Source organism: Meleagris gallopavo, chromosome 1 (genome assembly GCF_000146605.3).
Source record: "Meleagris gallopavo isolate NT-WF06-2002-E0010 breed Aviagen turkey brand Nicholas breeding stock chromosome 1, Turkey_5.1, whole genome shotgun sequence".
Taxonomy (NCBI): domain Eukaryota; kingdom Metazoa; phylum Chordata; class Aves; order Galliformes; family Phasianidae; genus Meleagris; species Meleagris gallopavo.
The window spans coordinates 55,078,522-55,095,593 of record NC_015011.2 but is presented as its reverse complement, the minus strand read 5'-3'; the positions used below and the strand labels follow the sequence as shown (position 1 = coordinate 55,095,593).

At 35.4% G+C, this 17,072-nt stretch overlaps 1 protein-coding gene and 1 long non-coding RNA gene across 2 annotated transcripts; one reads left to right on the top strand and one right to left on the bottom strand.

Annotated features, from left to right (window-relative positions):
- The first annotated feature begins 3,256 nt into the window (after positions 1-3,256).
- On the top strand, positions 3,257-8,788 carry LOC109367878. The gene is made up of 3 exons (XR_002115420.2): positions 3,257-3,331; positions 6,113-6,215; positions 7,632-8,788. It is a non-coding gene; the product is annotated as an uncharacterized LOC109367878 (long non-coding RNA).
- Positions 8,789-9,126: 338 nt separating this feature from the next.
- LOC104911651 (nucleoporin Nup37-like) lies at positions 9,127-16,339 on the bottom strand. The gene is made up of 4 exons (XM_019615880.1): positions 16,120-16,339; positions 15,444-15,568; positions 14,433-14,505; positions 9,127-9,264 (listed from the first exon to the last, which is right to left on the bottom strand). Exons 1-4 carry the CDS (start codon positions 16,273-16,275, stop codon positions 9,142-9,144), a joined length of 477 nt encoding a protein of 158 aa, XP_019471425.1. The 5' UTR covers positions 16,276-16,339; the 3' UTR covers positions 9,127-9,141.
- Positions 16,340-17,072: the final 733 nt, after the last annotated feature.

The following is a 17,072-nucleotide window of genomic DNA, read 5'->3' as shown; positions in this document are numbered from 1 at the left end:
AAAAAAAAAGTCAAAACAAAAACCTGACAACTGTTTAAAAAAGTGAAATATCTACTTGATTAGGTAATTTAGAAACATACAATACTTTCTTCTATTGCCAGAAATTTTGCCTTGTAGATTTGTCCAAGTCAAATCAACACTTTGTCTGTGTATTTACTGTGCAGGGAGAAAATTATGATATAACAGAAGATGGTGAATCATTTTGGCCAAAGGAGAATGCCATCATGCTTCCTTCCCTGAAGTGATTGAGGTTATTAGGTGCTAAGACAGAAATTTATGCTTTCTACCTCTGTAACTTTGTTATTTATAAAATGCTAAACTAGTATCTCTTTTTGTCAGAATGTTGAGATTTTTAGTAACAAACACTAGAGAAAGAAAGGAGAAAAGGATAAATACCCCTCATATATTTCCTTCTTTATTTATTGATAAAAAAAATATGATATCACTTAGTTTTGGAAAGAAACAGACAGTACGTATCCAAATAGATCCTTGACTGAATTCATGAAGTCCATGTTGTTACGGAAAATTACAATTACATTTAATTAACACCTCAAAATATTTCCTAGTGACTAACACAAGTTACAAATGTGCAAAGATCAAAATGTTAGCCAAACTGAGTTTTCGGTTGCTCGGTAATAACCAAATCAGCTACAGATGCTATAAAAACCCTCCAGTTTTCTCCACATTCCTATCACATAAATCAATCTGTAAAGACTGAACCTCTTGGTTTACATTCAAACCCCATGAAACCTCACTAATATTACCTTGTTTTATACTAAAACAAACTATGTCTAATTTTCCTCAAATATTTTTATTTTTTGTACCTCTGCATTACATCATCCTTGTATTGATCCTACTCCCTCCATTGAATATTACTGAACAGACTTATTGGGTTTGTTTGTTTGTTTTTAATAGTTAAAAAAAATCCAGAATATCTTAAAGAAGAGAAATCTGAATAACCGCAGTTGAAATAAAGGCCAAAGCTGGAATAAAGGAAAGCCTCAAAAATTACCTATACATCTGCTCAGTAAATTCATTTATTTTTAAACAACTAAGAATTGAGAAATTATATTCTGTAGCGTATGCAGTTTTAAACTAATACAAAATTAGAGATAGCTACACATGCCGTTCAAGAGAACTCTTGGAACACTGGTCTATTTCTCTTACCACTTGCATTCTATGGGTAAACAGATGATAACTGTAGTTATCTCAAAGCATGGAGCTATCCAAACTACTTTGAAACGACACTATTTTATGTAGTATGAATGAATATAGATAATAGTAATAGACAAGCTGCATATGTGTGGCAGTTTTACCACAAAAAAAAAAAAAAAAGGTACTGTTAAGTCAGGAAGGTATTCATCAGAGCATCTGAAAACCTGCTTCATGGCACTGAATATTACCCTTATTCTGTATTCTAATTTTGAAATTCAGAATAATTTTAACTAGAAAGCAAAACCAAGTTCTAAGTGAATAAAAGTCATCATAAGGAATAGTGTAAGAGCAAAAACATACTGTAACTTTAAGGCATTTCAAAAATCCCTAAAAGATAGAAGTTAAAAATTAAAAAAAACACTCACCCAATTTCTTTCAACATAAGGTTTCCTACAATCTCAGTGAACAAGGAGGAATCATAGAATATTTAGTATCATTCAGTGACTCCTTGCCTCAAAGATGCATCAGCTATCCTTCAACTCAGTGATTACTTCTTGACCTACTCTTAAAAATGACCAACAAGAAGTTTTAATTTTTTTTTTTAATTTAAAATAACAGCTTTCTTAGATATCCTTTGCTGAAGTTTCTTTGTATCTCCAGCAGACATATTCCGTGTGCGAGCCAAGTCTTGTCACTACTGAACAGCCTTCAGAATGAGGAAGAGGGAAGATTCCTCTTCCAGAGATCACACAAAAAAGGTAAAGAGAGCTAAGTCATTCCTCATTGTGCAGCAGGAGCGAGAAGACCTCAGCAAAGGAAAATGGAAGTGCAGAAATTGGCTAACACTGTGGGGAATACAGCCAACGATGGCCTTGCCTAAGGTTTCTTGTCGACTCTGTATGGACGTGGTTACCAAAGATTGAAAGAAAATTCTGGGTAGGACATGAAAGAAGAGAAGGCTCAAGAGGAATCATAAAAATTCCCACTCATTTGTAAGACAAAGGTGTAACGGGTAGCTTCAAGTAATTCATTTTCTCTTACTGATAAAGTTTCTGTAAATGAAGTAATGCACTGCTCAACTAAGTGATCTGTAGCAGAATTAGGTAGCAGAACAACCTACTTAGTAAATAGTGCCAAATATGCCACAAAAATGGTTGCACTGGGAGAAGAGGAAATTTATCTGTGTTGCTTAACACTAGTCTTCCAGGCAGAACTGTCCTAACCATCTCCTGACTCAGCATGCAAAATCCTAGTAGGGCATTTCCTTCAATTATTTTTGATCTATGAAATAAATGTGTAAATAGTTTGTCAGAAAGCCGACTCAGGTTCATGGTTTTCTTTCAGTGGCCAAAGGAGCCATCAATGTTATTGAAGAAGTAGATATTTGAATCTTTTAGATTCAAATTCAGCATTACAATCTATGGTTTCTCTAGTTTCTTGTAGTACTTACTTGGTTATGCAAGCATCGATCAATTTTTCCACTGGTAACGGTGGGATGGAATCCTGATTCTGCCCTGCAGTGCTGTGAGAAGTGTGAGAGCTCTGGGAACTGCACACGCACCATCTCAGCCATCTTGGCCAACAGTTCTTCACTAATGCGCATGCTCAGATTAAGAGAAAGTAAAACCAGCAAATGCCAGTATTACTCCTGCAATACCCTTACAGTTACCTAAAGCAAAAGCAGAAAGACTAAGCACTATCTTTGCATTAATATGAAACTTCAGTTGTATTTTTTCAACTAAAAAAATTAGCTGTTCTGATCTACATTTACTGAGTTGTAAAAGTAGACCACCTAAAACTAAATGCTTCTGAGGGCTGACCATTACTGGAAATTCAACTGTAATTTTGTCAGTGAGCTTCTAGAACATAAAGTAACTGCCAAACAAATCAAATGCAATGATTTATACTTAAAACAATTTATATGCTACACTACATTCTAGAACTGTGTGACTGTTAACATAAGTCACAACACGTCATACAGGAAATTGCTACCATTTCATAAAATTTCTCTGAATATTTTTAAGACTTTGTAACTAAAGGCTTATTCATCCATACTTAAGATCAGACTGAAATAACATTCCAACATTTGATTTGGAAAGAGATTTCTTTTTCTTTTCTTTTTTTATGCTGACTGGATACAATAGTAGGAGACTGGTTAATACTTGTGCAGTGATTGGTAAGTACAACCAAAATTGTTGGTTAATAGTTGGGTCAGAACTCTAAAGTATAACAGAAATCCTATGTATATCCTATGGATATCCTAAGTATATCCAGAAATTATATGAAAGCCTTCAAATAGGGAACATACAGGGATACATACAAAAAGCATGGAAAGCAAAAGACTGAAGTGCTAAAAATAATCCAAACTTTCATTTATTTTCATCCATTATAATGCATAACTAGCTCGATAAATGTGATCAGCATACTTTAAAAAATATTAACGTTTTGGTACGACATTTATAATATGAGGGGACACTGGGGAACTCTGCCACAACAAATACATGAAGATAGAATAACATGGAATAAAATACTCTTTTTTTTTTTTGTAACCCATAACTCAGTTCATTAACAATAGGGAGATACAAATAACAATTTGGTGAAAGAATTAAGTGAGAATGGTAACTGACTGAAACAAGGTAAGATAGGAGCAACACGCACTGACAACATATTAAAAAAAAAAAATCACATAACAAAAAACAAAGAAGAGTTATCACTGTTTTATCTGACTACTGTCTAGTGAATTACTCATGTAATATAACTAAGACATAAGAGTACCATATAAACAAACACATTACAGGTCAAACAAACAAACAAACAAAAAAAACCAAAAAGTTTTGTGATTCTATAGTTAATCTACTTTTCAGTGGTACCAAACCTTCCCCCATGAATGTCTATATAGGAACTATATAGACACAGAACATCCCGTTAGAAGGGATCCACATGGATCATCGAGTCCAACTCCAGCCTCCACACAGGACCGACCAAAATTCAAACCATATTTCTGAGAGCGCTGTTTTTGAACTCCAGCAGGCATGGGGCTATGACCCTTTCCATGAAAAGTGACCATGAGAAATTGCCATGCTGTCATTATTAAAGTCCTGAAACCAACAGTCAATCTTTCTGTTCAGTGAGAAAGGAGTATGAGGTAGTTACCAATTAGATTCAAGAGCTACCTCTGCAGTCTGGCCCGGCAGCTTAACATTTGTGTTCATTGTCAGGATACAGATCAGATTAGTGATTTTTAACAGGATGACATTTGACATGAAATAATTCCAGAAGTATTAGATAGTGTCAAGAATCAACCAACAGCTAAGTGGCGTCAAGCTCTTTGTGTTTCCAAACATATCCTGTGTACATTTTACAGGAGCTTTATTAAGTATCAGAAAAAATGATTTGCACGTACGAATCCCTGCAGAATGATAACTGTGAAAATATTTCGAGTTCCTACACATATATATTTTTTAAAATGGTGAACAGAGGGCTCTGCTCATCCAGTCCTTCCTAGGTAAGGGGGGATGCAGCTGCTCCTACACTTAATGCAAATGTTCAGTCTATAACAGTGTATGATGCTTTCAAATTTTAAGGCATTACATTCCCTAAAGCTACCATGAAAGATTTCTTTTCTTATTCCCTGAACAAGCTCTTATGACACCAAGAAATCAACAAGATCTAAAGGAAAATAATGAGATTACTAGACACGTGGCTTTCAGAAGAAATGTATAAAAAAAAATGCAAAGATATTTATTTACACATATTTACTTTTACTTTAACTGTGCTCAGTGTTAAAACATTTGAGTTGTAAGTCATTTTTAGTTTTGTTTAATACTAAATTAATAATTTTACAGTAGTTATTTTAGATATTTTCTCTGCCGGTGGTATTCAAATTAAAACTCTGCAGTCACACTTCAAAAATATTTTTTTTCTATTTTTAATGGAAGAGTAAAGCAATTATGAAATGCTTAAAGTGAAAGAGAGGAAACTATTCTGCAAATTCTTCAATGTTAGTTTACATTCAATAAAAGCAAAATTCGAAATTACACTATTTTGCCAAAAATACATCTTAACTACACTCTTGTGCACAGCTTCATACTTACTGGAATACAGCCATCCTTGGGACACAATCAAGGAGGTAACAAATAACATACAGAACTTGGGCTCTTAATTTTTCAAGCAACATTGCACATGTAATTTTTGCAGCTAAGGGAATTTTGATCTCTAATATAAATATAGTATTGAGTACCCACAACATGGTGGGGGTTTATCAATCTTTCATAGATGTCTTCTTTCCGAAAAGAAATATTTTCTAACGCTGTATTAGTTTTGAGATTGCCAGCGTAGAGAAATATGAGATGTTTAATTCTTCTTTTTTAACCTTAAATTTACAAACAGACCCCTCTTCTTTTCTCTGAGCACACTTCTATTCATAACCAGATAGCATAGATGGCTACTGCAATTATTTGTATGCAACAGTATTTTCAGTACTGTTTCATAATCAGTTCTCCTTTGCAGCTGGTCTTGTGTTACAAGACCAACAAAATGACTTAAAAGAAGCAACAAGAATTCCTGAATCACATGATATCAGTGTAAAGTAAAAACCCTGAATATAATATCACACCCTCTTTTCAACAGTCATCTGACTTAAGCTGTTCTCCAACAACAAGGAGGAAAAAAAAAAAAAATCAAACTCAGCTACAAGACAACATGGTTGCAGTAGCTTGTGGCAAGATGGTTTAAACACATGAAAACTCATATCCACTACATATTGTTAAACTTACTGCTGAGTTAAAACAAGGGAAAATCTCAATGAGTCCCTCTACATAATGTCCCTACTGAAATGTAGTGTTAATTATTTCAAGACACAAGTCTTATTATTTCAAGTGGAACTCTGACAGAATAGTACTGAAATACTTGAAACTCCATGTTCTTGTGCTAATTGTTCTAGTACTTCATTCCAAAGGTATGAACAGATGATGTATCCTGAGAAAAAATTCAGGGTAGAAACTAAACACAGACAGAAAAACTATTTGTCTTCTTACACTACTGCTGAAGCAGATTACACAGTAAGTAAGGAATGATTTTGGTAAGTCTGAGGGAATGCATTTTCCATTAGTTTTGAAAATGTAACCTTTAAATTCAATAAAAAATGTCTTCATGCTCCACATGCATGAATGGAAAAAAATAAGAACTCAAGTATCCAGAAAAAAACAAAAATCTTACATACTTCCCATGGCTTTTAACTATAGACTTTATGGCTTACTGCATAACTGTCTTTCAAGGTTACCAAGCTCAACTCCTGACAGTATACATTAATTAAATCAGCCTATTTCCTTTTATACTTAGTATCGATTAGCCTACTGCCTTCAAAACAGTTCTCTGTCATACCAGGAAGACCAATCATTTCATAAAACAAACAGAACGTGCCACATTTTCAAATAGATCTTCACTGAATAAACCCAACACTAGTTTAGACTCAGTGAAGAAATGAAGAATAGAGAATAAATCAAAACAAGCTAAGAATATAAAGTCATACACATTGCTACTATTCATTCCTAATGATTTTCTTGGAAATATGGACAGAAGAGCTCTTAAAAATCCGTTCACTGGTCTGAGTACTATTTCTGAATTCTCTAGGGGCATCTAAAACTCACAAGCCTTTTAGATTTTAAATTTGAGAACAGAGTAACTCAACTAAAGCTAATAGACCATGATTTATACCAGCTGATGACTTGCCCTTTACCAAATCTACGCAGAATAATCCTAGCACCTACTGCCTTTTCTCTTAGCAGGTAGCAGGTTGCTTCAGACACAGACCTTTCCTTCTTTTTTTTTTTTAAAGTTCAATTAATAAATGACCTTTTTTCCCCCCAAGTTATTTCCATAGCAATCAATATGGCGATAACTTCACATAATCAGAGAAAAACCTAAAATAGCTCCTTAATTGAGACAACTTCCGTATTCTCACAGCTATATCAAGAAAAGTCAAAGATGATGATGCTTAAGCCTCTTTCACTACTGCAATGACTTGTTAAGCCTGCACAGCTGCCAACCTACTCTCCTGAAATCTGAGCTGAACTGTATAGTTGTAGAGTAGCAGCATTATAGATTTTTGAGCACCACCAGAAATGCAGGACAAGAGATGTTTCAACAAGGAAAAACTTGCACTACAAAACCTTGGACAGTATTTTTCGGAGTATTTAACCAGGTTTCTCTTGTCTTCCATTATTTACAATTTGGAAATCAATGGGTTTGGAATAACTATAATCACTGTACTAGTAGGACACTGCCCTTAGGTGACTTATTTGCAACTCCCAGTAAGGCTAATAGGTTTGTATATGTGGACAAGTTCACAGGGGTATACTGGTTTTAAATTTGACTTAGCTGATGACAGAATGGATGGATAGAGTCTGCATGGTTCAGTGCTGAGCTACGCATGCCTTACGTCTTCTGTTCAGACTTTTTTATTCTTGTCCCAACAGGTAAAATTGACAGCACGCATAATCACAGAACAACACCCACATAGATGGAAGACACCCACATAGATCATCAAGCCCAACTCCTGGCTCCACACAGGACAACCTCAAAATTAAACTGTACGCCTGAGAGTGGTGTCCAAATGTTTCTTGAACTCTGGCAGCTTGGTGCTGTGATCGCCACCCTTGGGAGCCAGTTGTGGGGTTACCATCTTCTGGTGAAGAACCTTCTCCCAGCTCCCAAACCTGCTCCTCTCCTGACACAGCTCCATGCCAATTCCCTCAGGTCCTGTCGCTGTCACCAGAAAGAAGGGCTCAGCTGCAGGCCACCATGAGACCTCCCCTCCACCTCCTGTTCTCCAGCCTAAACAATCCAAAAGACCTCAGCTGCTCCTCATTTATGTTGCCCTCTAGATCTCTTTCCATCTATAAAGCGCTCCTCCAAATAGCCCTCTAATAGTTATATGACATATTGTGGTGCCCAAAAACTTTATCCAGTGCTTGAGGTGAGGCTGCACAGTGCAGAGCAAGCCCTTCCCTCACTCAGCTGGCAGTGCTGGGCCTGGAGCACCTCAGGTTATGCTTAGACTTTTTGGCTGCCAGGACGCACTGTTGGCTCATGTTCAACATATTCATTCATGTTGTCAATCAGAAACCCCAGATTCATCTTCATGGGACTGCTCGCCAGCCTCTCATCCCCATACCTAGAATTTCCCTATCCCAGCTACTGAGTTCAGCACTTGCTCTTGTTAAACTGCCCGTGGTTGGTGATTGCCCAGCCCTGCAATTCAACATTTCTCTGCAATGCCTCTCTATCAAGGGAGTTAACAGCTCCTTCCAATTTAATATTATCTGCACATATCACGTACACCAAGTCTTGCATTCAGATCACTTATGATAACATTAAAGAGAACAAGTCCTAAAGTGGAGCCATGCAAAACCGGCCACTTATTGTAACCCACAAAATGTAACCCCATTTACTTTAACCCTTTGAGTTTAATCCCTCAGCCAATTGTTCATCAACTGCATTACATTTTTGTGTAGCTGCATGCTAGACATTTTGTCCAGAAGGATAATGTGAGAAACAATTGCCAAAGCTTTGCAAGAATCCAAAATGATTAGGGCAATTGGCTTCCCCTGGTAAGTTAGGTGGATAGCTTTGTCACAAAATTAAACAAAATACTTCCCCTCGTGAACCCATGCTGGCTGTGTTCAATGACTGCATTGTCTTTTAGGTGTTTTTCAATAATCCTCAAAATAATTTTCTCCATAATTCCAAGATAGAACAGTTTTCTCCTCATTCATCTATTAAGTTCAAAATACTGCTTTGAAAACAAACAAGTAAAAAAGAAACTAAAACACAAAAAATCAAACAAAAACCCTCATAATGTGGTTAACAAGACTAATTTTCCCCTTCAAAATGAAGGCTCAATAAAAATTAAATGAGTGTAAAAAGCATGTAATAAAAAATTAACCAAGAATGTAAATACATACATAAAAAGCCAATGCTACTATTTCAGTGATGCCTTGAACAAAATACATACCTGCAAGTGTGATCATCACTTACACTTGCAACTTCTTGACCTTCTTTCGGAGCAAACACCAGGTCATTAACATAATCTGAGTGGCCATCAAATGTCTGTCAATCAGAAAAAATAGACACATTTTTACTTTAGAGCTGACTGTCCCATCCATCAACCATGCATAAAATAGACACACAATTCCATCAGGAAAATGTGTGAGTGTAAAATAAAGATATCACTGTACATGGAAGGAACAAAAATACTCATTAGAAGAACTGGAGATCTTTAAAAGTTCTAACTAGTGTGCAATCACACTGCAGATGGACAGATCTCTACTACTTAATCATTAAGTTATAACAAAGGTCAGTTTGATGCTCTTGTTTGACAGAGGTAAGTGAACTGCACCAGAACTGTTTTATCTTCTTTCAACCACTGAATTTTGAAGGCAGAAGATAATCTCAGATAGAGGAAAATAAGCAAGAAGTAAACATACACATGAACGTGTATCTTGAAGAACTGTACTTGTAGATAACTCTCATCTCTGAATAAGAGTTCTTAATATGAAGTCCTGCAAGTAACAAGAGGTTTCTTTATCCTGAGGGAGCAATAAACCAATCATTTGTTCAGTATAATCCATTTCCCAAGCAGTTAGCACAAAAAGAGCAGATGGCAAAGGATCAAAGGATGAAAGATAAAGGAATAAAAACATGAAAAAGTCTCAATAATAGAACATGTAACAGAGGATAAAGCATGCTTATGATTCTAAAAGAACCAAAAATGAAGAACAACACATGAAAAATAAGCAAGCCACACAACATTGTAGTAATTAATCACAATTTCTTTTAAACATTTGAGAGGAACAGATAGTGCCTGGTGTTCTTTTCTTTCTACTCTTGTGCTGAAGAATAAGGAAAACCAGGTATAGTGCGGTCTTACTGTAAAACTAGTAGTTCAGCCATTCTCAAATAATAGGATATGAGCATCCATGGTGTGAATGTAAAGGTAAACTGACACTCAAAACCAAACATTTATAGTTGTATCAAAAACAAAAAAAACAAAAAACAAAAACAAAAAAACAAAGCCATTTCAAAGGAAACTATTGCTGTGTAATTGTTCCCAGATGAAATTCTTAATCACGACATATTTATTTCAAAGTACCAAGAATTGTTTATCTTTAATGAAAACCAATGTAGCAATTTAACTTCTCTGAATGAAAAGCAGAATGTCAGTTTCTAGTAAAAGTTGGTAATTTTTTTTTTAAATATACTTCAAAGAGTTTTCAGCTTTTCAGTGTTTTCCCATAATACCAAGATGCCTTTTCCTTCTCCATTTTATTAATCATTTTGTGCTTATCTACAGACACCAGAAACTTTTAAGTTTTACAGTATCTTTAAAACCTATATTAAAGAACATACATGCAGCAGTAGGCATTCAAGACTCATCACACCTAGGGATTAGTCAAAATTTGAAGTACTTTCAAATTCATTCACATGGTTGCTCGGTATGAATAATTCATCTCTTTTCTCACTTAAAAAACCTGTAGCTAATAAAGATCAGTTTGGTCAGCCTGAGGACTTATATATGCTTTCTCTCATTATGGTCTCGCTTACATTTGAGGTCAGCCTGTTCCATCCTCTTCACTCCCAATGAGTACATCACTAGGCACGGCTGCTTTTGTTTTACCCAGCAAAGTATCATTAAAAAAAGACCTACTACATTATGGCACGACATGAAGAGGTTCCAAAGAAAAACAATGTCAAATGAAAACAATCATCCCTGCAGTTTTCTAAAGGGAAAATATGCAGTCTCTTATACGTGTTCATTATTCAGAATGAGCTACACAACTGATCAATAAAAAAAGAGAATTAATACATCTGTAAACCATGCACAATAACTAAGCTCCCCCTCTAAAAAGTTATGAATGCCTCATCCATTTTCAGAAGTCAACTTTTTTTTTTTCCCCCCAATAGGTCATAAATTCTATAAAACCTTGTGGATTTTACAAGTATACATCCTTAGATGATGTTAAACTATTTAGACAGATATGCAAGTCTTCTAAAAATTTCAGCATTCCAAATTCAAATATACCTACCTCGTTTTACATCCACAATTCTGATGAAATATGCTTTTTATTAAACAAAATTTGAAGCAGAAGGAAGCCACAATTCATTTCCAAATGAAAACCTCAGAACAAGAAAAGATTTCACAAAGATCCATCGTCGTATTTTACCTTTTGTTTGTTGTTCTGGGACTGACCCAACCCATAAATTTTGGATTAGTAGTGTTGACAAAGTAATGGAAAACTCAGTACGCTTGAAGTTCTTTGTTGATAATTACATCAAGACAGTTTTTCCACTGGGCAAAAAGAGTAAGATTACCCTGTTTACCCCTCCAGAAGCAACATATGCTAATTGTTTACTATAGAAGAAAAAATGTTCAGAGATTACATTTTGACTGCAACCGTATAATTCCTTCAGCTTTTGTGCACATTCTGTACCTGTCTTGAAAATCTCTTGTGTAAAGTGTGCATTGCACAACAGATCAAAGTCTTGCACGTGTTCATAAAGCACGCAGACTTAGGCTTATGAAATAGCTTTTCTGAAGTTTCAATTGACTAACACTAAGAAATAATTGAACCAAACTATTTAGAATTAACTCAGCACAGCTCACAGAATATTTGTGAACATCCGAAATTTGAGAATACTGTACATAAGGATTTAGGGGTTACTTCTTAAAATGAAGTACACAGTTCAGTGGTCATCCAGGTTAAACAAATTAAGATGATTATCCAGAGAAAGTATTTTCCCCACTTTTTAATCAATCAATCAAAAAAAAACAAAAACAAAAACAAAAACAGGACCTGCTCTCATTTTTACCAATACAAACACACCACAATGAATTTTCTTTTTCACTAATGAGATCCTAACTGTTTAGGTAAGAATCTACATTTTTAGTTGTTTGCTAATTTCTTTAAACATTAGATCAAGCCTGATTCAGTAGCAGCACAGATTTTCACTTCTTCAGCCTTAGACTAAAAACTTCACTAAGGAAGTACTAAGTTCAAGTGATGAAATTGTCATGAACAGAACTAATACGTTTATTGCTAAATTCTAGTCAACAGAATTTACTTGTATTGCGTAAGCCCTAAAAGGTCTCAAGTATTATGTTGTGTCAAAAAAATAATATAAAATATATCAAACTTTATGATCCTTCTGTCTGCATTGGACACTGGAGTAGCTCATTTATATCAACTGGAGTTCAGTTAAATTACTGTGACTGTTTTCTTTTGGGTAAAAATAAGCCCTATGATTCTAGAATTTATAGGTGGGGTCTTTTGGTCTTTATATCATACTTTCATACCAAACTCCCGTTGTACTAATACATCCTCTGTGTTTGACACTCATTATGCCTTAAAAAAATATTCTGATGTGTGAGGAAATGGACATACTTTTGCAGTAAAAGCTTGTAACTGCAAGCTGTGCAGTTTGTATCACAAAGAAGTCCTAAGGATGAGAGATTCTGAAATAATCTTTTTGTATAAAAAAATAATTGTTGCCTTAATAGAAAGGTAAGCATGGCACTTTGATTTATTTGTAGGCACCTAGTCAAAGCTACTGTGTAACAAATTTCCCTAAATCAGAAGAGCATGTTTTAAAGTTTCATTTGTGTTGGTCAGCCACCAGAAAAAAAGTCTTGTCAGAATTAGGAAAACTGTAACCCATGACAGAAATTCTATCCTGAAAAAAACCACCCAGCATTCATCAGACTGTGCTACTGACTTGTACTCTTTGCTTCTCTAGTTTTAATATTGATAGTAAGCTAGAAAATAATTGTGTCAAGCATATTCAAAATAATTATTTTAGAAGTGTGCTGTTTATAATCTCATTCTAATCAGTAATGAATAGCTTAATAGAATTCTTCTTTAGAATAAACTTGCTTCTTTGAACTTGTAGTTTAGAAGCTTAAACTAATGAATTACCAAAGGTGTGTTTATGTGAAGATACATTACTGATTATTTCTCTGGAAGCAATGTGTTCCTACTCAGCAAAACAGCATATCCCACTGAGAATTCCTAGTGTTGGCTTGGGTTAGACTGTTGCAAACTGAAAGCTAGTTGAGTCATGAAGTCTGGTCTGGAAGATCCTTTTGCTAAAGACCAGATAATACACAACAGCTGAGCTGAATGATATTCAACATTCAGAGTAGCCCTGCAGAGAAGGACTCAGAGGTTCCAGTGAACGAAAAGCTGGATATGAGCCAGCAGTGTGCGTTTGCAACCTGAAAGGTCAGAACCGTATCCTCAGTTGCATCAAAAGAGGGGTGGACAGCAGGGCAAGCGAGGTGGTCGTCTCCCTTTACTCTGTCCTCATGAGGCCCCACGTGGCATCCCCAGCACGTGAAAGACGTGGAGCTGTCGGAGAGGGTCCAGAGAAGGGCCACAAAGATGATAAGAGAGCTGGAGCACCGTTCCTACCAAGAAAGGCGGCAGGAGTTGGGTTTGTTCAACGTGAAGAAGGTTAGGTTTCGGGGAGCCTCTCATTGCAGCCTTCCGGTATTTAAAGGGAATTTATAAACAAGATGCAGAATGACTCTTTACACCCTGATAGTGATAGGACCAGGGACAATGGCTTTAAACTAAAAGAGAGAAGTTTTAGGGTCGATGTTAAGGTGAAATTCTTTACTCACGTTTCAAGTGCAAAATTTTAAAGTAGACATCCAAGTGATGTAGGAGTCACTCAGTCATCTATGTCTATAGATGCCTTACAAATAAGAGAAATCTCAGTCTGTAGATCTGACATCTCTTACAAAACTGATTTAAGAACAGGAAGTGAAAATATATCTCAAGACGACATTTCCCTAAAGCAAATGATGGTCCACATGCATGTTTGTGAGGTGTCTGCAGTTATGTACTTAATTCAGTATTCTTAAAGTTTTCTACTGTATTAAATAGTATCATTACAACTTTCCAGTTCCCAATAAAAGAGAGAGATCAGTAAAGTCACTTTCCGTAATAGAGGAGTCCAATAACCAAAACAATGTAACACTTTACAGGTCTCTATCTAAAGGAACCTTTTGTAAGACAGTACTTGAAATTCACCTGTACAATATCCTGATCACAAGTATATTTTAGACTACACGTAGGCCCCTTAAAGATGATGGATCTGCCACAGTTTAGTGCTCTAATTCACACAGGACATTAAATGAAGTGAGGCGGAAGGATAATTAAAGCTTAGATTCCACTAGAGAATAAAGAAATATTTAAAATGAACTGTGTTGCCCTTACCTTATATTCATTCTTGTCCTGCAGGTCTGAAGTAAATAGTCTTAACTTCCTATCAGAAGCCGCTGTACAAAACCTACACCCAACAGACAAAAAAAGCCCAATCAACACCCCAATAGTTGACTTCAAACAAACAAATGTTGCACTCCAGTTTAAACCTGTAAAACAACATGCAGAAAGAAATTTGGAGACATATAATTGGAACTTACCTGTAAAAAAAACCCATCATATCAAGTACAAAAAATATTTTTTTACTGCAAAGAAATGTAAAATATTTTACAAATCTAAATCTGAATCAACTGTGAATTACCTGAAATCTCTCTTATAATTTCCTCCAAGCTAAGCTTCAATGTCAATTAAGGGTCTGATGGTAAAAAAGAAAACTTATCACCAGTGTTTCAAATATTTAAGCATTAAATTATTAACCAGTTTCCAACTCATTTTAAACAAAAGACTGTAAAAATATGCAGCACCAGGCAATCAACATAGCTTCAAAGAGACTTACAAGCTACTGAGAACTTTTTAGATCTTGTTGAGCGTGTATTTAATCAGACATCTTCCTAGACTTACAGCATGCCAAGTCTCATAAACAGCATCTGACTTATGCCTAAACACAGTTCCATAGAGAATACTACACTTAATTTTATACTGTAGACCATCATAATAATCTCATTCTTACAAGGTATTCTTAAAATTCTTTCTTCAAAGACATACAACAAAAGGACAAACTACATTTTAGGTTCATTAGGTTGATGAATAAGGAAAAATTGTACTATTTACCAGTAATCCACTGCAGGGAGAGAAGGGCAAGTTGCTCAGGAAAGGAGCTCCCGAAGCAGAACAAATCAAGGATAAGTAAGAATGAAACTACTGTTCTAATGATGTTCAGAGACTTTACTAGCAAATTCTTCAGAGTTAGATTTCACTTATACACTTTTAACTTAGTTCAATATTAAGGAGTTAGAGAAAACAGACAAGTGACAAAGATTTGCTGTACTCAATTATTCTACATACCTTATCTGGGGAGGTAAAGCATCAAGTCTAGTTTCTGGACTCCATGCTATGGCATCAACTCGAATTCCATGATGAAATGTTCTTAGTGTCTTATACTGAATGCCCTCCACTTCTGCATCCTCTTCCTATAAAAATACAACAGTTAACTTATCCAGAATAACATCTTCAAACTTCAAACAATTTGGATTTATATGAAACAGAAAGGCTTTCAAAGTTTGATGTATCTGCTGCAATAAGGAATTTACTAGAAATATGTGAAAAATCCATATAGTGATTGCAGTCTCAAGTCAGAGTCCAATACTAAGCACAAAAATCAGAGGTTTGTGCTACAAACATGAAGCTACTGCTTAAGTTCCCAGATAGTATCACTTGCAAATGTTGGCAATTGCTAAAACTCGGATATCTTCCAGAAGAGCACTCCTGCTTTCATTGCAGCCAATTTAGAAAGCATACCAGCAGGACAGTATTTTATACTAATTTGTATTTCTTGGGAAATATCCCAGATTCATTAATATAGTAATTAATTAATCTAGTAAACAAATACAGTGTTTCCTGGTTAAAGAAAAAAAAAAAAAGACAGGAAAGCAACTTTAGTCAGCTTTGGACTTTACCAGCAGAAATGCTGGCAGAGTTTTAGAAAGAAATTAATAATACCAACAAACTAACACAAACCAACCTGAAATCTGCATGTTCCAACAACCACGTAATTGTTGCCACCATATGCAATGAGAGAGCATGCATCTCCACTATCAAATGGATTGAATTTTATCACGTGCACATAGTCTTCACAGTCCACAGTGTAAGCAGCATTTCTAAGAGAATCCTGCTTCATTTTCAGGGAACTATATCAAGCTATCACAGAAGTGATGTCTTTTCCAGGATGACGGTCTACATTCCTATGGAGAAATATTAAAGAACATGTATTACACATTCATATAAGAAAAAAGGCATTTGTGGCACAACAAATCAAAATTTCCTATAATGCTGTATTAATGGACACAAAAGGTCAAATTATGCTCACTATTTATAGATTTAGCACATAATTCCAACTATCAAGGAATTAACTAAACCAATTAACCTAAATAACTAGCATATATTCAAAACCGCTTCTAGAGACTTAATCACTAACTACAGACTTTGTGCTACTGGCAACATAAAACCAAGATTAACTATACATACCAGAAAAGTCACATTCAGAATTCTTAAGTTTTCAACCAAATGACAAAAATGATGTATTGTTACCTTCAAATTCTCTACTCTGTTGTACCATTTTTAAAGGACACTGGGTATCTAATTAAAAACAGAATTAAGGCTGAAAAGCTGCAAATGAGAACAAACACTGTCCTGTAGAATACTTAAGCGTAGTTTCATGGCTGAAGTCAACCCACCTGCACACAAAGCAGAGCCCCTATGCCTCTGTATTTGAACAAAAGTAGTTAGCTTTTATCTGGACCTAAGTATACTTCAGAATTAGTGCTTTGCTGTATTCAGGCGCTTTTCAAGACAATCAGGCTCCTGTGTTGGCACCAAAGCAGCTTAGATACACAACTGATTCTGAAACCATCCCCCTTAATCCCAGCGCACATTTTATATAAACTTATGCCCTCTGGAAAAACGCTTTTTTTTTTT